At 35.6% G+C, this 23,671-nt stretch overlaps 1 protein-coding gene across 1 annotated transcript; it reads left to right on the top strand.

Moving 5' to 3' along the window:
• The first annotated feature begins 22,601 nt into the window (after positions 1–22,601).
• On the top strand, positions 22,602–23,671 carry LOC148554284 (uncharacterized). The gene is made up of 3 exons (XM_088495073.1): positions 22,602–23,039; positions 23,168–23,265; positions 23,377–23,671. The coding sequence occupies exons 1-3, from the start codon at positions 22,602–22,604 to the stop codon at positions 23,669–23,671; spliced, it is 831 nt and encodes a 276-aa protein (XP_088351199.1).

The following is a 23,671-nucleotide window of genomic DNA, read 5'->3' as shown; positions in this document are numbered from 1 at the left end:
ACTCAATTTTCATCATTCTTCTTCCTCATCTCTTTTTCGGAGCAAGCAGACAACACCACTGCCTCTTACCTGTGGTCACATATCTCATTCATTTACATATTTCTTGAGCTAACTTCAAAACCATTTTCGAATTTAAAATCTTTTCACAAGACAAAGGAAAACTATTTATTAGTTAAACCCCTCGACAAGGCCTCTAGACTTTAGAGGAGCAACAACCAATCTCATTTCAAAATCAAATCATTTAAACTCAAATATAATTCATTATTTTCTTAAATAAATCAAAATCAAATAATACAATTCTTTCAATCAAAATTAACCAAAATAAAACTTCTCAGAATTCTTCTAAAAATTTCGACAGCACCTCCCCTAAAACTCAAACTTCTGCCACCCTTCAAGGGTCCCAACGATCAAACAAAACACCTCTCAGTCATTCAAATCATTCTTAGTATCAAATCATTTCAAAATCAAACCAATTTCAATATTAAATCTTTTTCCAAAACCAACCAACTCCAATAACAAACCGTTTACAAAATTGAATCATACATCTCTCAACCAATCTATTCAATTCATTGTCACAAACTCACCATCAATTCTCAACACATCAACAATCATGTTTATTTTATACTCATCAAAGTCACAATCCAACACACAAAATTATTTATCCTTTATACACACATCGTATACTATATACATAATCCATCAATAATTCATTCAGTTCATTCCTATCTTATGGTCTTCTAGCCTAAGTTTTCACATTACATTATATTTTATCTATGAGAAACCAAAATCATACATTGGCCGATTCCTCCCTAAGCCCAGAACACCTCAATTATCCACAGTTCTTCAAGCACCAAAGCTCCAACTCCTCACCAATTGAATTTTCAGCTCCCAGTATTTAATTTCAAGTATCCAATATCCACTAATTTAACTCCAATTCAACCAGAAACATGATCTAATTCATACAATATCACAATACTCAACATTGAACTCACTAAATCACCAATTCATAAGGGATAGGATTTTCTTACCATTACCCACGAGTCAAGTGGATAAAATCCGGTGGTTATCCACCGCTAGAGTACCCCCTAAACCATCAAAATCACAAAATCTTTCAATACTAAAATCCAAAATCACGAATTGAAGAGGGGAAAACTGGGTGAGAAAATGTGATTCCCTTACCAAATTGTTCAGTAAATTTTGTAGATAATTTCAAGAGGAACGCGTGGCTGCTGACGGCTCGTCAATCGGAACTCCGGATTGAAAGTTATGAAGGATTAAATTTTTGGAGATATTATGGTTCTTCCCCCTTATTTCTCTCTTCTGCAACGTATCCTCAAAGTAAAAATGAGGAAAAAGGCCTCGTTTGCGAGTTTTATAGGTTGGGCCTTGGGCCCGGTTCATCCCGTTCGGTCCAATTTTGGGACAAAAACCTTTAAAATTAATGTTAAAATTCATATTTTAATTATTTCTACTTCATTAAACTATAAAATTTAATTTTCTAATTTCTTTAAATAATAATTAATTATTGGTTAATTATTTACTAATTACTCGGGGTTTACATCTTATCCCCCTAACAAAAATTTTCGTCCTCGAAAATTTGCTCTCGAATCTTCGTATATGCTCCCTCAAATTCAACCGACCTCATATCATTCATTCTGCCATTCTCCAACATCAATTCAAACACTAATTGACATTTTTCATTTTCATGTACAAGATCATAAACTTAACCAAATTCAAGTCTAAGTCATATCCATTAGTTTCACTCTTAACTTCATCTAGCTCTTTCTTAGTAACTACACTCTCTCTTACCCTTTAAGGTTTCCATCTAAATCAAAACAATCTCAAATGCTTCTCACTATCTCAAACACTAAACCATTCCTCAATATCTTAGTCTAATTCAACCCGCGATAACCTAAATCACACACTCACACTTTTCATTCCTTGAGCCTATGTCAATCCTCGAAACAATCTCCTTTCCCAAAACTCCTCTCTCATGTCACTACAACTCTAGAGCCATTAAATCATCGTGCTTCCACAACGTCACTCAGATTATAAATCACTAAGAGCTTAATCTTTCACTCGCCTCCACCAAACATCTTCTTGCATTCTTTTACCTCTCTAACTAACGCCATTAACTTTTACTCTAGCTGCACAAGTTCTGATCCCTTGGTTTTCTCTACTACGAAGTCTATTACCGCCTCTATCACCGTTTCTATCTTGTTTGTTCCATGCTTTCAACCGTGGCCTGCACAGTAGCAGCCGTTTACTTAGCCGTATTACCTCACTCGCATCCACGAGATGCCCCTTGAGTCTTGTCCATACCGAACAATCGATATTAAGGTGATCAGTCTTAATATCTCAACTCTACTATTTCAAAGACTCAAATGCATGCTCATGAACATTCATGCCACATCTATCAGTTAGACAACCTAGTTTAGCATGTACAAACGACCAGAGTATGCCCAGAATCATAGTCAGACCGTCTCTCAGGCTCTACAGAAATAAACTGCTCTGATACTATAATGTAACACCCTACCACACAGAGCTTTACACCGAGGACGTAAACCAGATGTGGCAAGGCGCTACGACCTCTAAAAATATAAATACTAATATAATATAATTGAAGGAAGTTGTAACTAGGAGCCTTGAAAAAGAAGTTAATAAAAAATGAAACAGAAAACGCATCACTCACGAAAGATTAAGCAGAAAGGTAGATAAGATAGTGGTTAATTTTCTAATTTCTTTATATAATAATTAATTTATTGGTTAATTATTTACTAATTACTCGGGATTTACATTGGTGATGTTCAACTCCAATTGAACATGGAGTTTGCCACACTTGAGAAATTCAAGCATGCCTTAATGGACTATACTATTGCGCTGAAGGAAGGAGGATTTTTTATGTCAAAAATGATAAGAGAAGAGTTAGATGTAAGTGCCTTAGTGGGGAAGAGAAGACTATGATTGTAAAGGAAAAGTTTAAGGCTAAGTGTAAAGCTAAAAGGAAAGAGACTGATGCTGTAGAAGGCAAATGGAGGATTAGAAACAAAAGATACTGGAATTGTGAAGACAAATGCTCTATCTATAGAAGTTGCACTAATAACCAATGAGACTGGAGGGAATGGAACTATTGTTGTCCCTAGTAATGATGATAATGAATGTCCCTGGCTGATCTATTTTGCATGGAACAGTGCTAGAGGGTGCTACCAGATTAAGACCTACGAGCCTAAGCATACTTGTGATATGGAATTCGGGTCTAACATGGATGATTAGAACTGGGTGGCTAATAAATTCGAGAAGAGGTTATTGAGCCAACTTCACTTGACTCATGGAGAAGCTTTTGATTATATTAAGATAGACTTTAATGTGGTGTTCAGTGACAAAATGATCTATAGAGATTTTAAGGGTTATTAGAGAAAAATATGTTAGGAATAAGAGGGCTCAGTATGGAAAATTGAGAGATAACCTCACTGAGATTCACAGAAGCAATCCTGGAAACAACCCTCACAATTCCTGGTTCACCACCACTTCCTGGATGGGTATAAAGGGGCTTTAAGGCTAGATGCGGACCACTGATTGAGTTGGATGGATGTCACTTGAAAGGATATTATGGGAGACAACTGTTGTCTTATGTAGGTTAGGATGCAAACAATTACTTCTATGTGATTGCTTATGCAGTATTTACCAGTGAAACAAAGCAACGTTGGAAGTGGTTTCTACAACTTTTCCAAGAGAACATTGATAATTGCTCAGCGAATAAATGAAATTTTATCTCTGATCAGTAGAAGATAAATGACAATTGCATTATTTATGTTTATATTGTTATGACTATGTTTGCTGTGATGACAGTTGGACTTGCTGTGATTATATTTAAATTGATGTGATTGTATTTGAATTGAATTGCTGTGATGACAGTTGCATTATTTAACTTTACTTGCTGTGATTATATTTGAATTGGCCTAATTGTATTTGAATTGAATTGCTGTGATCCTGAGTTGCATTGTTTATGTTTACTTGCTGTGATTATATTTGAATTGATGTGATTATATTTGAATTGAACTGCTGTGAGGTTAATATGAAGTAGTGTTTGAATAAGGTGATGATAGAATTTGGTTTCGGGTGGATGGAAGGGTCTGTATGACTGCTAAATGAGATGATTAGGGACCAATTTGCCTGAAGAATGATATTTTTAGGGACTTATGTGCTTGATAAATGGTTTGTTTGGGACCTATCTGCCTGATGAATGATTTTATTTAAGATATATGTGTCTGTTAATTAGTTGCTTCAGGGTTCTAATGCACAGCTTAAGCTTGTTTATTTGGACTGGTGACAACGATCGTAATGTGTTCGAGGTGCAGACACATTTAAAGAAGGTTGGTGTGCATCTTGGAAGGCAAACTTGTACTTGCAATATGTGGCAACTGGCAGGTAGTAATAACATGTTGTATTTGACTTATATATATTTAAGATATACATTTTGCTGCACTTATGTCAATGCTACTTAACTATTTGTAGGAATACCATGTGTTCATGCATTAGAAGCTATTCAAAAGAGGTGTGATAGGCCAGAATCATATGTTCACCCTTGGCTAAAGATGGATGCATTTAGAGCAACCTATGAGCATATCATCAAACCTGTCAATTCAGAAAAGTATTGGGTGAAGACTGGACTACTATCTCCAGAGCCACCCACCATTAGGAGGCTTGCAGGGCGCTGCACGAAGTAAAAAAGGAAGGCAGACCCTGTTGAGGACACGCGTGATGGAACAAAAGGACAAAGAACATTCAAGGTTACCTGTCAAAAATGTAATGAAGCTGGCTACAATGCAAAAACATGCAAGGGACCACCAAGGCCTAAACCCCACCAAAGAATAAGGATAAGAAAAAGGGTAATGGAAGTGGGTCCACCACTGCACTAGGGTCACATGAAGAAGTACAAGTAATCTTATCAGCCCTTCAACCACAGCCACAGGTACCATTCTAAATTGGATTAAATTGGATGATTTATATGCCATTGGTGTACTTACTTGTTGTGTTACTTTGTGTTGTGTCAGGAGCACATTACTAACTCATCCAACCAAATTGCAGCAACAACAAATTTTAGGCCTCCAAGACCTAAACAACAAATTCTGAGACCTCATTTAGCTCCAGTCTCTACCCCAACACCTCAGGCGACACTTGTTCTGGCTCCAAGACCTTCACCTCCACATATTCTAATTCCTCCACCTATAGTCTCATCTGCACCAATACCTAGGTCACTCCATCCAAATCAGATACTAAGAGTATCTCCAGAAACAATTGTTGCTATAAATACTGGAATTGCTGCCATAATATTCAAATTCATGTCTACACCAGGACTCAAGCTCCAAAACAAGAAATGATACTGCTCTGTAATCTCATGCTGACTGTAATTATTTTGTTTATGTTTTTAAGACCCTTTGGTAATAGATTGCAACTATACAATTTTAAGATAAACTTTTGAAATGTATTTTTAATGCTAAAAACATATATAAACTAGCTAGAAGTAAGCTTTTGGTTGGAATATTCAGAACTTTGATGCTTAGTTTTAATTATATGAAATTATGGTTATTTGACTATTTTAATAATTATAAGTAGTGCTTTGATTTGTATTAAATTAGATTCTTGGAGCATTATTTTGTGAATGCACATGATTCTAATATTGAGCAAAGAAAGTTTCATTAAACAATTCTTACAGACTATAATATTGGCAATTACACTTTGATCACTTGTTCAACTATAAGATATCCTTTTATTATAAGCACCTAATTTCCTTCTTTTCCTACCTACATCCATCTTACAAAAAGACAAACCAAAAAATCTAGCATTAAAAAAACACACTTCTGCATTGACTTCTCCACCCCCTCTTTTTACTTGCATTTTTAGTCTTCTTCTTCAATTCATCTATCAAATCTTTCAACCTCTTCATCCTCTTTCAGTACAATATTATGCTAGCTACCTTACATTTCATAGAAAAAAATCTTATCACACTATATAAAGAATTCACAGTGTGAAAAGTTCTCTTACATTAAAGGGTAAAATGCAAAAAATCAGAGTTAACCCATGAACAAAATTTTACAACCCAAAAAAAGGTCTTTTTGGGTTCTTCTCTGTTTCAGACTCCACAACAATGGCATAGGCTCCGCAATGGCATCTTGGATTCTCCCCTTTTGCAATTTTAAATTTGGCATCACTTGAAGCATTGTTAACACTACTATCTCTGCCACCTCTAACTCGTCGACGATAAGAGCTTGCCGAATTTCCTCCACTTGCCATGGTTTCACGTTTTCAGAGTAGCACAAGAAGACGAAGATGACCTTCAAACCATTGTTTCAGGCTTTAAGGCATCATACAAGAACATTTTTGTTGTTGCCTTTTCAGAGATTATTTTATTTTCCATCCAATATGTCATTTAATGTCTGACTACTTATCATCTTAACGTGACATGTTAGACTCTATCATTAGGATTTTACAAAACAAATTAATAGAAGGACTAAAGTGACAGACGTTTATAAAAATTGAGGACTAATTATGTAATTAAATTTTGTTAGAGAATAAAACGTTCATTTCAAATTTTTTTGGGAACCAATTTGGATAAATACTTTTAAAAAATCAATAAAATATTTCAAAATAACAAATATGAATACATTACTTTTAAATTAGTCTCTATAATTAAAATAAAATATCTTAATTTAATCTAACCTATTCATATTTGTTATCTTTAAAAATTTTATTTATATCTTTTTTAAAAATTAATCTGTCTAAAATATAAATTCTCAAAAATTTATTTATGTTATTACACCTAGTTCATAGTTCTGTTTGAATTACAGAGAGATATATGTTGCAATCTAATGCCAAGACTGATCACATACACGTCTATTGTTTTTGATCGAAAATTCTGGATTCGTTACGTTGATGACCCATCAGCAATAAGCATAACTGATAATTGTATATAAAATATATACTTATATTGGTAATTATCAATTTTGTTAAGTGTATATAAAAAATTATTTATTATTAAATTAATTATTAATATAAAATATATATTAAAATATAAAATATATATTAAAAATAAATTAAATAATATATATTTATATATAAAATAAGATCATTTGTTTATTGGTTGATTTTTATTGTGTATTTATAAACAAAAATATTATTTATATATCAAAATCAGTCATTAATATATTTATATATAAATATATATGTAATTTAATTTATTTTTAATGTATATTTATATTCTAACATATATTTTATACTAATGACTGATTTTGGTGTACATGTAACATAGTCGATTTATAAAATAGAAAATCTTAGTGTCAGTAATTTTTAATAGTTTTATTTAGTATTTAATTAATTGTCTTTAAATAAATTTATGTGTATAAATTCTAATAACTATAAATGTATAAATTGTGTTATTTTATATGTGTAAATTTTAATAAATATAAATATAAATAATTATTGATTAATATTAATCTAAAATAATAATATTTACTAGTAATGCGATATTACTGTTTATAAAATTATTAACAGAGAACACGTAGGCTGATGTATTTTATTTTTCGTTTTATAGAAGGAGAATAGCATTCACCACATAAATAATCAAATAATGTGTTTGCTTCAGTACAATGATAAATTTATACGTATCGATACGATAAAAATATGGACAAATAACAAAATGCCACGTGGATTGTATTGTCCCTTTTAGCATTTGATTTTATTTTTTTAAAATATATATATATATATATATCAAAATACCCTTATAATTTAGTAAAAACAAAAAAAATATTTTTATTTAATTTTATAAAAAGACCTAAATATCTTTTTTAATGTTGGACAAAAACTATTCATTTAAATTAATCAAAATTTCAAATTCAACTAACTTCAATCTTATAATTTTAATTTTTAAATAATTTAACAAATAAAACAAAAACACATTTAATTATTCATCAACACAAAAAAAGTTATTTCAATCTTATTAATCATCTATTGCTCCCTCATGAGCCCTAATCTCTCATTATCGTTCATACTAAAAGAAAACTGCATTTGACAAATAAAAAAAAATTTAAAAATTCTTCATCGACACTCTCAAAGACTGTCTCTCTCACTCTCAATTCTCATACTCACTCTCCTCTCTCACTGCCACTAACCCACTAGAGTCTCTCTCAGTCTCATTCGACTCTTGTCTCTTTCACACTCGCCGGCATCTCGTCTCGTCGCCGACGTTCGTTTCAACAGTTTCGCGGCCTTCCCTGAGATCCTCGTTGCGGGTGACAGAAGCAATTCGGTGGATCGTCGTCTCTCGTCGTCTTCTGATTTCGGGTCCTCGTCGTCGCTGTGGATCGTGGACTGTCGTGGGGTAATCGCTCGTCGTCTTCTGGTTTCGCGTCCTGTGATTTTTTTTCCTTTTGTCATTTATCTATTTAATTATGGAGATCAATTCCCTCTCTTATCTTGGATCAATTTCTTCTTGTCATTAATAGAGGATTTTTGGATTAGATTGAGAAAGATCAACTTGTGCAGATTTCTTGTTTTTATTTATTTTTCTTAAAAAAATTTTGTATTTTTTACTGTGTTTTTTATGTAGAGTTTTTCGTTTCCCTTTTTGATTTTGATGAGTTTGGAAACTCTAAACTAATATTTGTGATGACTAAATATTATTAATTTGATTAATTGCAAAAAAATAATTCATATATGTTGATTAATTAACTTTTGCTATGCAGGTATGTTTAGGCCGAAAATAAAAAAAAATGGTGCAAGCCCAATTATATTGAAAACACATTCAGCATTGATACAAAAAAAATTAAATTGATTCTATGACTGAATATTTGTTGTGGTTTTTGGGTCAGAATTTGTGATACATGCCCAATTTAAATACTTGTTACTAGACCATTGAAGTTGGTCTGAAATCAAAAGAAAATTGGGCCAGATTGAATTATGTTACTACAAGCCCAAATTATAATCCTTGCAAAGTGATCATATGCTTGGTCCGAATCTAATTGGGAAAGAAAGCAAGTTGTTTTGCTTCCAACGGATCCCACCTTTCACTAAGTAATGGATCTCAAATTCAATTAATTTGAATTTAAGTTACATTAGGAACCATGAGAGAGAAAGTGTGATTGACATGATTGATTGTATCAAGTTACACGCTACTCAGCAAAGGGAGTGGGAAATTAATTCACTTTTACTCTCCTTCTTTGTTCCATTAATTGTTCATAATTTCTCTTTCCTCTCTCTCTCATTTCTTTCTTCTTTATTCGGTCATTACACAGCAAACCATGGAAGCTAGAGCTAGCCACTAAAGATAAGAAGATACACGCTACAAAACCATCACAATGATGGCAAGAAAAAGCAAACTAAAAGCATGCTGTGGCTAAGATTTTCATTCACTTGTGGTAAGATTTTGTGAAGAGATCTTGGCTTCTCCATACCAAAAATGGTTGAAGAAGATTTCGGTCAGAGAAGAAGATCCTTGGAGGGATGGCTTATCTCTGATTCTGCTCAACCACCACAGGAGGTAGCTACAGTGGCTACGTGATGGAAGAGGCAGAGATTGGAGCAGATGAAGCTATCATCATCATGAAGTATCAAGGGCCAGAAGTTCATCTTGAAGAGCAAGGCAAGGATGAAGGGCTCGGATTGATAAAGATTGGTGACCAAGGAAGGACTAGAGGTAATTGCATGTTGGGTTTTGCATGAGTTATCTCTTCTCTCTCTCTGGACGAACCGGTTCTGTTTGAAGAAGAAGAAGATTGGCTTGGTTTATTTGGTTTCAACCTTGGAGGCTTCTCCCTATAAGTAAGGGTGAACAGTCAGGGTTTGATTCAAGGAGTGAGAGTGTAAGGCACAGAGTTCTCATAGCTACCTAAGCTAACAGAAGTTCTTCTCCTTCAATATTTTCTATTTTGTATTTTTCTGTTTAATTTTATCATGTCTTGAGTCTCATGAAAAAAAAGGCAAATAGTGAGGTTTGTAATGAAAAAGCCATAGAGGAAAAAAAGGCAGAAAGTGCAAAATTAAAAGAAAAAGCCATAGATGTCCTTAGAGGTCCTTTGTACATCTGTATTGTGTTTCATGATTCAGTGGGAATCCCGTTGCAAGTTGGGTTAGCACTTAGCAGTTGAAAGCTTGGTAGTGACCAAGTTAAGTTCAGGATTGGGGTTTAGATTCTGGACTTGTCTCGAATAGGAAGGGTAGTTCCTAGGGAGAATTGGTGTTTGTAATCAAGAATGATTATAGTGAAATTCCATCATTGTTGTGATAGAGACTGGATGTAGGCTACCTTGCACTTAGCAGTTGAATCAGGATATATCTTGGTGTAATTCTCTCTTCTACTCCATTTCTGTTTCTGCTGCCCAGGAGATAAAACTGAAAATATCTCGTGCTGATCGACGAGACAAAAAGAAAAGTCTCGTGGCTGAGTATGAGAAAAAAAAAATTTCGTGGTTGGGTACGAGACAAAAAGGCAAAAAGTCTCTAGAAGCTGTTTCAAAGACCAGCAAATATTATTGAGTGAAAAAGGGACTAAGATTCAACCCCATTTCTCTTAGCCATTGAAAACCATCAGATGTTTTGTGTTGTGTGCATTTGTCGAAGCCTTCTTCATTTTCTAGATTGAGCTATGCTTATCTTTCACGTGAAAAATATGATTTATATGATTTTTCTGTGTTGAGACTAACTTTGCTTTTGTTGTGAATACTAACTAAACTATGAAAACGGATTAGTGGAGAAAGGGATAAAGGTAATTAATCATGATCACTTTAAAATATGTGATTCTATTTTCACGTTTTCAAGTTTTCTTAAAATGTGAAAAACTGGTATATATGATTGTGGAATAACATAGAGGTTTCTTTAAATGAAAATTTTTGTGAAATCTTATTATCTGTCATCTCATATCAAATAATTTTAAGGTCTTCATCACCACTCATTTTTTTCTGACTATAATTGCAGAGCTATCACTGAATATAACCCCCCATGATTATTAGGGTCCATCAACCATAAATTCATGATGCTATCCTAATAACTCAGGTTATAAGTATTTGCTAATCAGGTGGCTTTAATCTTATGAACCAAATATGTGGCATAATATAATAACAATATAAATGCTGAAGGAGTTATCATTAGATACTTTTGTCATAGGTTTTGATTAGCATATATACTAATAATAATCTTTTGAAAAGGATGAATGAATATAACGATGGTGGATATGCAAATATAAGTTGATATTACGTTGTACATCTTAAATTAATAAGTAATACAACATTTTGTACAATGAGAACAAACACTTTGTTTAATTAATTATCTTTTTCTCATTTTCTGCAAAGCAAAACAATATGCAAGTGGAAAGATTGACAACTCTGCAACTCTGCAAAACAGTTGGCTCTTTCTAGGTCATCAAGTATATTGAGTAAACAATTTATAAAACATAATTACAAATTATAACAACTGCAAACTAGTAAACTACTCATTATTGTAAGGTTTGCAAAAGAGTGTGTTCTAATATTTAAGTATCCAATACAGTAAAGGGATTTGCTTTTAATTTTATTTCTACTGGACTAAAAGAAGGAAGTTTTCTGATTTCCGAAACAAAGTATAACCAATGGACCACAATAGAAAGGTTTCACCTCAGCACACCATAAACGGATGTTATGCGTAAAATTTTATCCCTATGAAAAAAATATATCCCAAATAAAGAAAGTTAACAGACAATTGATACACCATTCACTAACACTTAATATCTGTGTCACGTAGTTAGTTATATGTAATGATCAATATGTCAATTGTTAGTTTGATACAAGAATATCTGGCATTTCTAGAAGATTTTACTCCAAGTTAGGTAGTTTTAAACTTAGGATTACAACAGATACCTAAGATCTATGCTGTGTGACGAACGGATTTTCGTTGGTAAAGAAATTCACAAATAAGTTCTTGTTACTAAACCAACAAAGAATCCTTTCGTACAAAATCTTGTTTGTTACTAAAGCAAATCCCATAAAATTAAACCGAAATATTTAAATCTCGAGTCATCTCTCAAGAAATTACAGGGAGGTGTAGTTATTATTGGTTATGAGATTGTATCTTTTTGGGATTTTTGAAATAAGGAACAAGGAAATAAATGGCAAGAAAGTAGATTAATAACTAGAAAAGCTCTTGACAAGGTATGAGAACTAGACGTCCTATCCTAGTTATCCTTATCAATTGTGATGAGAATTGTTCGTTGCTCCCACTTAGTTAACCTCTAACTATGGAGGAAAGTCAAGTGGACTAATCAATTTAATTCCTCAAGTCCTAGTCAACTCGTACGGAAAGACTAGCTTTAGAGGTATCCAAATCAACCAGCAGCTTTCAATTATCAATCAACAAAGGAGTTTGATAACTCAAGAGTCTCCAATTACTCAACCAAAGCCAAGAACATAAAAATCTAACTTAAAATCCTCCCAAGCATTTTATCAAACACTTGAAAGGCATAACATAAAAATATAGGAAACTAGCAAGGAATATTAAATCTAAACAACCAATTGCAAGCATCAATGATAACAAATAAAGAAAGCAATCATAAATATGAAATACCTCAAATTGCATTAAATAGAGAAATCAAATCTAACAAGAGAATTCATGAACCAAATAGCAACATAAAGTAATTAACAAAGGAAATAAATAAACTAGAATACTAGAACAATTAAGAGTAGAAGAGAAACTAAATTAAACTAAGTAGAAATCTGAAATTAAGTAAAGCTAATCCTAAAATCCTAAAACCTAGAGAGAGGAGAGATCCTCTCTCTCTAGAAAACTACATCTAAAATCTAAAATTATGTGTATTGATGAATTGTTGTGTGAATGAATGAATGATTTCCCCACTCTGCAGCTTTTAATCTGTTTTTTCTGGGCAAAAAACTGGGTCAAAAACAGCCTAGAAATCGCCTCCAGCATTTTCTGATGCGTCTAGCTCATGGCTCTGTCACGCGTACGCGTCATCCACACGTACACGTGGATTGAACTTTTGCCAGGTCACGTGTACGCGTGATCCACGCGTGCGCATCACCTAACAGCATGGCAACTATGGCAAGTTATATATCATTTCAAAGCCCCGAATGTTAGCTTTCCAACGCAACTAGAACCGCCTCATTTGGATCTCTGTAGCTCAAGTTATGGTCAGTTAAGTACAAAGAGATCAGGCTGGACATCTTAGCAATTCCTTCAATTTCTTGTATTCCTTCCAATTTCGCATGCTTCCTTTCTATCCTCTAAGCCATTCTTGCCCTATAAACCCTGAAAACACTTAACACACATATCAAGACATCGAATGGTAATAAGAGAGGATTAAACATAGTAAATTTAAGGCCAAAGAAGCATGTTTTCAATCATAGCACAAAATTAGGAAGGAAAATGTAAAACATGAGAATTATATGAATAAGTGTGAGTTTAGTGGATAAAATCCACTCCGTTAAGTATAAAATATACCACGAAATAGTGGTGCATCAAATCTCTCCACACTTAAACATTAGCATGTCCTCATGCTAAGCTCAGGAGAAGCTATAAAGGAGTGAAGAGGAATGGTAAAACTTATGAAATACAACCTATCTATATGAATGCAACTAAATGCAAAAATACTTCTACCTACTTGGTTAAAAGTAAACAAATTATCCAAGACAAACATAAATCAGATTCCACTAATTCAAATCACACAATAAAAGACAAGTAAACTTGTAAGAAGATAGCTCATGAAAGCATGGAACATAGAATCAAGCATTGAACCCTCACAGGAAGTGTATATGCACTCTAATCTCTCAAGTGTCTAGGGTCAATTCACTCTACTCTTCTCTAATCATGCTTTCTAAACTTTGTTCTTCATCTAACTAATCAACAAATATTTAGTATACCAATGTAAACATCATGATGTCTTTTCAAGGTTGTAATGGGACTCAGGTAAGGGTGAGGATTTATGTATAGACAAGTGAGCTATAATATGAATCTTTGACTAACCTAAGTTCTCACCTAACACACACACACTCTCTATGTAACTCTAAAATCATGCCTAGCTACCCATAATTCCCACTTTCGCATCACATACTCATGTACCAATTTTTTCTTTAATTTCACCACCTATGCATTGATCTTTTATTAAACTTAGCATTGGGGTAATTTTGTCCCCTTATTTGTTTATTTATATTGTAATATTTATTTTTATTCTTATTATTATTTTTTTTTCTCTTCTTTTTTTTAATCATAAAAGCAAACATAACATATCAATGCACATGAGTTTTTAATTTTTTTCTGGTCTCACATGAGTATGCGCCCAAATTTCCAATACTTTTGTCAATAAAACACAGCACACTTTCATCAACCCAAGTTCCTACAGTTTTCCACACTTAATTAACACACAATCTCTATCTTAAGCTAACCAAAGATTCACTTGGGGTAATTAATTGTTTTTCTGTTTAAGGCTAGTGATGTGGTAAAATATAGAATAAAATGGGATTAAAAGGCTCAAAGTGGCAAACAACGGTAGTTGAAAGAGTAGGCTATTTGGGATAAGTGAGCTAATAACAAATGATGGCCTCAATCATATGCAAGCATGTAAATATACTAAACAATGGACATATAGAATGGAACAAAATATAGATTGCAATCATAGAGAAGGAAACACACAAGAATAAAGTATTATGGTTAAATAGTGTAACCATGCAATTAAGCTCAAAATCTCACAGGTTGTGCGTTCTTAGCCATGAATCATGTTCCAAATTACAATCTTCAGACAAGTTTAACACAAATTTTCAATTTAAATTAGTGAAATATTATAAACTAGGGTCTTGAAAAGAAACTTATCACTCCAACCAAGTAGTGGTAGAAGAACATGCACTAAATCAAACAAACATACAAATGTAACAACTAATTTAACAAGAAAAATTAAACATTGGTGTTGAAATAGGAAATAACTAACCCATGAAAGTCGGTATCGACCTCTCCACACTTAAAGATTGCACCGTCCTCGGTGCATGCTAAGATGTGCAAGTGGATGGGCTACTACAACTGATGCTTTTCTCCAAATATTGTGCGTAGGAACTTGTTTGTCGTCCCATGTAAAAGTTTTCCATTTTCCTTCCTCGGTGGCCATCCTGAAAGAAGAGAAAAAAGAAGAAAAGTAACCCAGAAATAAAGATAAGAAAACAAATAAAGTATGGGTGGATTAATGCCAAATAATGAGGGTCTCAACTACATGGTAGCTACAACATAAGAGTGAGAAAACAGTAGAGGCACATGGCATATCAATAGTGCAAAAATTACAACAAAGGGGAAGAGTGTGGGTAATAAAAGACAGTATAAGTTCATATCAATGCAAAAAGGAACACAGGTATCATAAAAGATTGGCACTGACAGCTGAATAATATCACCCAACAGTGTAAACAAGTCACTAAGCACCAGAATAATACTAGAAAAGGTACAACAGTTGAATAAGAACAGTTAACACCAATGAAAACATAATGAATTTAGAAAAGAAAATATAAACATGCACAAAGTTAAAATGTAATGAATTAAAATATGTAAATGTAATAAAGAAGATAGAATGAAAGAGAATAAGGATGAGAAGGTAAAGAAATGAAGAAGAAGAAAGTAAGAAAAGAGGGAGAAAGAAGGAGAAAAGAGAGAAGAAAGGAGAAAGGAATGAAAAACAGGACGCAACGTGCGCGTGCAAGGTACGCGTGCGCGTGAAAACTATACTAGCCATGTGACGAGTAGGCGTCTGGCACGCGCACGCGTGGGTGGTCTGAAAGCGAAAGGACGTGCACGCGTACGCGTGAGAACCCGCGCGGCTCCAGTGCCATGGCATCATAACTCTCTGTTCAAGCACCTGTTTACGCTGATTTGCAATCCCATGCGTACGCGTCAGGACGCTTACGCGTGGATTGGTAAAAACGCAGGGGACGCGTACGCGTGTAGCAAGCGTACGCGTGGGTTGGCTTGTGCACCAGGCACGCCTCCCGCGTCGTTCCAGCAGAACTCTCTGCCTATTTGCGCATACACATACGACACATGTGCGTCGTAGACACTTGCACGTCGATCCCCTTTTTTTTATTGCAGAATGCAGGTGATGATGCATAAATTATGAATGAACACTGATAAAAATAAAATAAAATAAAACTAATAATAAAAAGAAAAGATCATACCATGGTGGGTTGTCTCCCACCTAGCACTTTTAGTTAAAGTCCTTAAGTACATTTGGTGAGCTCCTTGTCATGGTGGCTTGTGCTTGAACTCGTCTTGAAACTTCCACCAGTGCTTGGACTTCCAGTAAGCTTTAACATCTCAAGATAAATTCACCAAGCCTTGATGAAGTTCTCTACAAGCTTTGAACTCCCAAAGTAGATCCTCTTGTATGCCAGGATCTCAAATCTTATTTTCACACTCGTCTTCAAGTTGATTATCATGATTCCATCCGGGTGGTTCAGCCTTGGAATTCTCATTTAAGCGCTTAAACATCCTCCTAGACCCATTCACTTGAGAATTATACCAACCCTTGCAAGTAGGCCTTGAGCTTCCAACCATAACAAACCTAGGATGGTGTTGCCAACCGCTAACCATCTCTCTTTTACTCTTAAAACCACAAATAGCTCTAAGTTGTCCATCCGTTTCAAGCAGACCATATTCAAGTGGGAAAGTACAGTTGAAGGATAAGAATTTTACCCACTTGAATGTTGTGTTGGATGGTAATGGCTTGGGGAAGGTATCTCCAGTGGTAGCCTTGCCAATGTATGCTTCACTCTCTTGGGCTCCTCTTTGATGGTCTCCACATCTTGATAAGCTTCTGTAACATTAACCTCTTCCTCTAGTTCAATGGGAGAGGGTTCAATTGAAACTCATTAATTATTGAACTTGTCTCATGATCAATCGCTTCCAAGTCTTCAACCATGATATGCCTTGGAGGTCGTACACCCTCCTCAACATCAAATTCAAACGTCTTGGAAGGAGGCTCTATGACTTGAGGTTCCCATGGAGGTTCCGCATCTCCTAAATCTTCAACCACTTCCTCTTCTTCAGTAATTTCGACTTTCTCCACTTGCACTAGTACAAAATCTGGCTCCTCCTTGATGTCACTTGGTGTAGAGTTGTCTTCAATGATGGAACTTTCCTCTTGTTCAACCTTCACTAATTCTTCAACTATTCCTTCATCTTCAAGGGTCTCTCCTACCTCTACCTTCTGGGCCTCTTCTTGCTTCTCTTGAAATATGTGTGCATAAAACCGATCCATTACGTCCCTAAGACGATCCCTTCTCTCTTGTTCCGGGTCAGTAGCATAATTGGGATCATGTTGCTCTTGAATTGATGGATATGGGTATTCTTGCATGGAGGGTGGTGGTGCAGTAAAGCTTGAGGGTTGAATATTGGAGGTAGAGGGTTGGTCCATGCAGGATATAAGATTTTGAAGTTTAGAGGTAGACCAATGAGAGTAGAGATAGTGTGGTTTGACGCTCTCCTTGCCCTTGGCTAATAACATTAAAGGTATCATTTATGGGAGCTTGGAGTGGATAGGAGGGTTCATTTGTTGGGAGAAAGGGCTCATGATAGGAAGGTGGTTCATCTTGATAAGGATATGGAGATGGTGTATATTGAGGTGGTGATTCTTGGAAGTATGGTTCGTAAGGCTCTTGGTATGGTGGGTAAGGATTAGGGTCATATGGGGATGTTTGGTGGTAAGGGGATTGTGAGTATGTAGTTCAAAATTATGTTGAGGAAAGGGCTCATAGGTATAGTGTGGCTCATAAACATTGTCTTGGTATGTTGGTGGAGGTTGTTGCCAAGAGGGTTGATCAAATCCTTGTGGCTCCTCCCATCTTTAATTTTCCCATCCTTGATGCATATTCTCATTGTAATCTCCTCTTCCTGCAACATAGTTGTAACCAAACTCATAGCCAAAGGGGTGAGAGTTCATAGTAGCTAAAAGAAAATAAAAACAAAAACTAGTAAAAATAAGCAACTAATTCCTAAACTAACAAAAACTAGCAAACAAGCAAAAAGCAAATATTTACAATAACCAATAATAAGCCAGCAATTCCCCGGCAACGGCACCATTTTGACGAACAGATTTTCGTTGGTAAAGAAATTCACAAATAAGTTCTCGTTGCTAGTATAGTTTCTAAACCAACAAAGAATCCTTTCGTACAAAATCTTGTTTGTCACTAAAGCAAACCCCATAAAATTAAACCGAAGTATTTAAACATCGGGTCGTCTCTCAAGAAATTGCAGGGAGGTGTAGTTATTATTGGTTATGAGATTGTATCTTTTTGGGGTTTTTGAACTAAGGAACAAGGAAATAAATGGCAAGAAAGTAGATTAATAACTAGAAAAGCTCTTGGCAAGGTATGAGAACTAGACGTCCTATCCTAGTTATCCTTATCAATTGTGATGAGAATTGTTCGTTGCTCCCACTTAGTTAACCTCTAACTATGGAGGAAAGTCAAGTGGACTAATCAATTTAATTCCTCAAGTCCTAGTCAACTCGTACGGAAAGACTAGCTTTAGAGGTATCCAAATCAACCAGCAGCTTTCAATTATCAATCAACAAAGGAGTTTGATAACTCAAGAGTCTCCAATTACTCAACCAAAGCCAAGAACATAAAAATCTAACTTAAAATCCTCCCAAGCATTTTATCAAACACTTGAAAGGCATAACATAAAAATATAGGAAACTAGCAAGGAATATTAAATCTAAACAACCAATTGCAAGCATCAATGATAACAAATAAAGAAAGCAATCATAAATATGAAATACCTCAAATTGCATTAAATAGAGAAATCAAATCTAACAAGAGAATTCATGAACCAAATAGCAACATAAAGTAATTAACAAAGGAAATAAATAAACTAGAATACTAGAACAATTAAGAGTAGAAGAGAAACTAAATTAAACTAAGTAGAAATCTGAAATTAAGTAAAGCTAATCCTAAAATCCTAAAACCTAGAGAGAGGAGAGATCCTCTCTCTCTAGAAAACTACATCTAAAATCTAAAATTATGTGTATTGATGAATTGTTGTGTGAATGAATGAATGATTTCCCCACTCTGCAGCTTCTAATCTATTTTTTCTGGGCAAAAAACTGGGTCAAAAACAGCCCAGAAATCGCCCCCAGGTCACGCGTACGCGTGATCCACGCGTGCGCATCACCTAACAGCATAGAAACTATGGCAAATTATATATCATTTCGAAGCCTCAGATGTTAGCTTTCCAACGCAACTAAAACTGTCTCATTTGGACCTCTGTATCTCAAGTTATGGTCAGTTAAGTACGAAGAGGTCAGGCTGGACAGCTTAGCAATTCCTTCAATTTCTTGTATTCCTTCCACTTTTGCATGCTTCCTTTCCATCCTCTAAGCCATTCTTGCCCTATAAACCCTGAAAACACTTAACACACATATCAAGGCATCGAATGATAATAAGAGAGGATTAAACATAGTAAATTTAAGGCCAAAGAAGCATGTTTTCAATCATAGCACAAAATTAGGAAGGAAAATGTAAAACATGCAAATTATATGAATAAGTGTGAGTTTAGTGGATAAAATCCACTTCATTAAGTACAAAATATACCACGAAATAGCGGTGCATCACTGTGCCAACCAGTATAAGACATAAGGTTTGATGGTGAATAATGTAAGTCCAACCTACATCAACTCCTTTAGGGACAAAGAGAATGAATGGCATATAGGAAAAATTAAGTAACATATTCATACCAGAAGCTAGCAAGCTGGTTTATACATGGCTGTCAAAGATAAATAAAAAAGTGAAAGGATAATTTATTTGCAAAAACTATTACTAATTTTTCTGGCAAAAAGAGCAATGGATCATCACTAATGTGTAGGACTCCACTTAAAAACTAATAATCACTTGAAATATAATATTACGGAATATACAGTCTTTTGGCAAAATAATTTCGTATAGTCATAAAATTAAATATGAGATGAAAAACATCCATATCAACACACGATGATATTTTAATGGAAACCTAATTATCTTCCACTTTCTAGTGGTTCAGGCAGACTTTAGCAAAAGGTAACAATGGCTTCAATTATGAATATTTCACATCCAAGATCCACCTTCTCATTACAACAATGTTAAAACAATGGTCAACCTCATCATAATCATGAATTAGTAAAACAGCCACAAAAAAGATAACAATACTTCACAGTTAAATTCATCTTTTAAAAAACTAAATTACAACTTCAAATTTAATCTTCTAAAGAACATAAGTGACTATGAAAGTGCTTTTCTACATAACAACACCCGAAGTTCTTTTATACACAAAACAATACCCAATGTATGGCACCATGATCTATGGCACCGTACGGTCACAGGTCACATCCACCCAAAGATTCTATTGATTACCACCACACACTTACACATACCTGAATATTCTAATCCATTCATGGATTCCACACTCTCATCTCTAATCAACTGAAAAATAGAGATTCTAATCAACATTATTTGACGGTATTTGTTTTGGTATAATCCATTCATGGATTCCACACTCTCATCTCTAATCAACTGAAAAATAGAGATTCTAATAAACATTATTTGACAGTATTTATTTTGGTATAATGATAAATTCATACGTACTGATACGACAAAAATATTGAATAAAAAACTTAGAGTAAAGGACAAATAGGTCCCTAACCTTTTTTTTTTCGCGGACATTTTCGTCCTCAAGGAAGGGAAAATACATTCAAGTCCCTCACCCCCGAAAAACGTAGACATTTATGTCCTTCCGTTGAATTCAGGCGTTTGGACGGGACAGAAAAGTCTGACCTGGCAGAGGTGGCGCTGACCTGGCCGTTACGGAGGCCATGTGGCAGGGAGCATTTCGAAACAGGACATATAAGTCTCTAGAGACGAAAATGACGCCGTTTCGTTTCCTCCTCTCCAAACACAGTTGAATCCCCATATACAATACCCAGAAGACCCATACTTGAATGAGAGAATTACTAAAAATCCTAAGCCAAAGACGATCAAACTCCTTCGTCTCTGTTTTTCCTCCAAAAAATACAACACGTAGAAGAGCAAAAGGTGCGTGGTTGAAGTTGGTGCTAGAAGCTGATAAAAAGCTTGCTCTGTGGTCGTGGCTGCTGTCTTCGCCAGAAGGTAAGATTGCGATGCTTAGCTAGGAAGGCAATGTGTGTGCATGTTTACAGTGTAAGAAAGAAAATGAAAAAGGGGTGTAAAGCGTCCTGTGTAGGATTAGGGGGAGGGATTGTGTTAGGGCAATGTAGTTTCTTTCATATGTTGTGTTGTTTATTAATTTAATCCTAGTTCTGCACTGGTTAATTTCAGATAGTTGATGTGTTTGTGGTGCCGGTCTTTCACCATGGAGGGAACTTTGTAAGAGGAATTGATGGAAAAATGGTTTATCAGAATGGAAAGGAGGAAAAGTTCCCTAAGATGGACCTAGACTTTGTTAATTTCGGAGACCTGGTGACACTATTTAAGGGCTTGGGCTACCAGTCATACAAGGCAGTATACTGGCATGATCCAACAAGCACTGACATTGAATCCAGGATGAACATATTGACTGGGGATGCAGGGATCAACGCAATGCGAGAGAACCTAATGAAGAACCCAGGGCGAGGTGAGTTCCATATATACTTTGACCATCCTGTTGATGATCCGGAGGTTGTTGAGGATGCTGCCCAGGACAGAGATACTGCAGGGGAGGTGGATGAAACTGCAAAGGAACTGAATTCATCCTCTTCATCTGATGACGGGTACGAGAGCACGGAGGACGTCTTGTACAAACCTCCATTGGCTGGAATTGAGAGTGATAGTACTGAGAGTGACAGCAATGGTGGGGTTACTATTGGGAAGAAGAAAAGATGTGTCAAGGGTAAGAAGAAAGTAGTTACTCCGAAGAAGAAGGTTGTTACTACAAGGAAGAAGGTAGTTACACCAAAGAATCAAGGGAAGAAGAAAAGACAATTTGGCACAAGGGTTAATGAAAGAGGGGAAAGCAGTGGGAATGGGACTGATGCACGTGGTGAAGCAGGGGATCAAGTGCCTGATGTCCAGCCCGCTTATGCAGTGGGGGTGGGTTTTATGTTAGTGAGCTCCCGACGGAGGTGGAGGAGATCCTATTTGAGTATGAGTCTGAAGACTTGCATACTCCTATATCATCTGATGATGAAGGCAGAGGTGATAAATTTCCAGATTTAGATGATGAGTATGCTCATGGTGAGGGCAGGTTTGAGCTAGGAACTAGGTTTGCCATTACGGACAGGTTCAAGAAGGTAGTTAAAGATTCTTTCATTGCTGGGGGTCGGGAATTGAAATGGATAAAAAATGACAGAGAGAGTGAGATTGGGGTGTAGGGATCAGAAGTGTCCTTACTTAGTTCACTTGTCATACAACAAAAGTTTGCTGTGTTATCAAGTCAAGACCTACCATCCAAAACACACTTGTGCGAGGGATTTGGGCAGTAACGCTGCTGATCAACACTGGCTAAGTAAGAAGATTGAAAAGCGTATGTCAACCCAACCACACATGAATACGAAGGAAGCTACTAATTTCCTTAAAGAGGAATTTTTCCTCTGTCCCTATCCTAAGATGGTTTATAGAGCAGTGAAGGAGGCTAGGGACAAGATCCAGGGAAATGAAAGGGAACAATACAAGAGAACGAGGGATTATTGTGAGGAAATACTGAGGAGCAATCCAAGCTCATCAGCCAGGCTTGAGCTGATGCCAATTCCAGATGGTCCTCCTGTTTTTGATAAACTGTACATTTGCCTAGATGCCTGCAAAAAAGGTTTCAAAGATGGATGTCGTCCTTTGTTGCATTTGGATGGGTGCTTTCTGAACACATATTATAGTGGTTGGCTGCTAGCAGCAGTTGCTCAGGATGCAAACAACCAATTTTATGTTGTTGCATATGGGGTGGTCAGAGTTGAGACCAAGGAAGCCTGGAAGTGGTTCCTGACCAATCTGCAAGGGGACAAAGGAGATGATGCAAACCATGGCTGGAACTTCATATCAGACCAACAAAAGGTGAAAGCAGTTTATGGTTATTTTCATTGCTCTGCATTTGGTTTAGATCATTGCTAATTTCTTGCTGATATTCATTGCTATCTATTTGGTTAATTTCATTGTTGTGTGTTTGATTAATTTCAATCTAGGGTTTGTTGCCTGTGTTGAAGGAGGTCATGCCACATGCTAAGCTCCGCAATTGCGTCATGCATATGTGGAAAAACTTCATAAACCGCTACAAGGATCTGTACATTAGATAGATTGTGTGGGAGTGTGCCAGATGCACGAATGTTGCTGAATTCAAGGAATGCATGCAGAAGTTAAAGACATTTAACCAGGGTACTTGGGAGTACCTCAGCAAATTTGAACCAGAAACATGGGTTGATGCTTACTTCTCCCATAGGCCAAAAGTAGATAACCTCACAAACAACATGTGTGAGGTTTTTAATGCTAAAATAGTAAACTACCGCTGCAAGCCTATCCTAACCATGTGTGAAGAGATCAGATGCTATCTCATGAGGAGGATAGTGAATCATAAACGGATCTTGGAGAATCACTCAGGGAGGCTAGCACCAGTTCAGGAAAAGAGGCTGGAGAAGTTATTAAACCTTAGCACCAAGTGGACGGCTGAATGGGTTGGTGACAATGAATGA

Source organism: Arachis ipaensis, chromosome B7, assembly GCF_059453495.1.
Source record: "Arachis ipaensis isolate K30076 ecotype BB chromosome B7, ASM5945349v1, whole genome shotgun sequence".
Classification (NCBI taxonomy): domain Eukaryota; kingdom Viridiplantae; phylum Streptophyta; class Magnoliopsida; order Fabales; family Fabaceae; genus Arachis; species Arachis ipaensis.
Note: the sequence above shows the minus strand (reverse complement) of the source record. Positions and strands in the feature narration are given on the sequence as shown.

Excerpts from the sequence above, each read along its gene's own strand:
- LOC148554284 (XM_088495073.1), top strand. The coding sequence starts at position 22,602 with ATGGTTTATAGAGCAGTGAAGGAGGCTAGGGACAAGATCCAGGGAAAT. Across the intron at positions 23,040-23,167 it reads TCATATCAGACCAACAAAAG|GGTTTGTTGCCTGTGTTGAA; the intron begins GTGAAAGCAGTT and ends ATTTCAATCTAG. Across the intron at positions 23,266-23,376 it reads ATAAACCGCTACAAGGATCT|CAAATTTGAACCAGAAACAT; the intron begins GTACATTAGATA and ends GGAGTACCTCAG.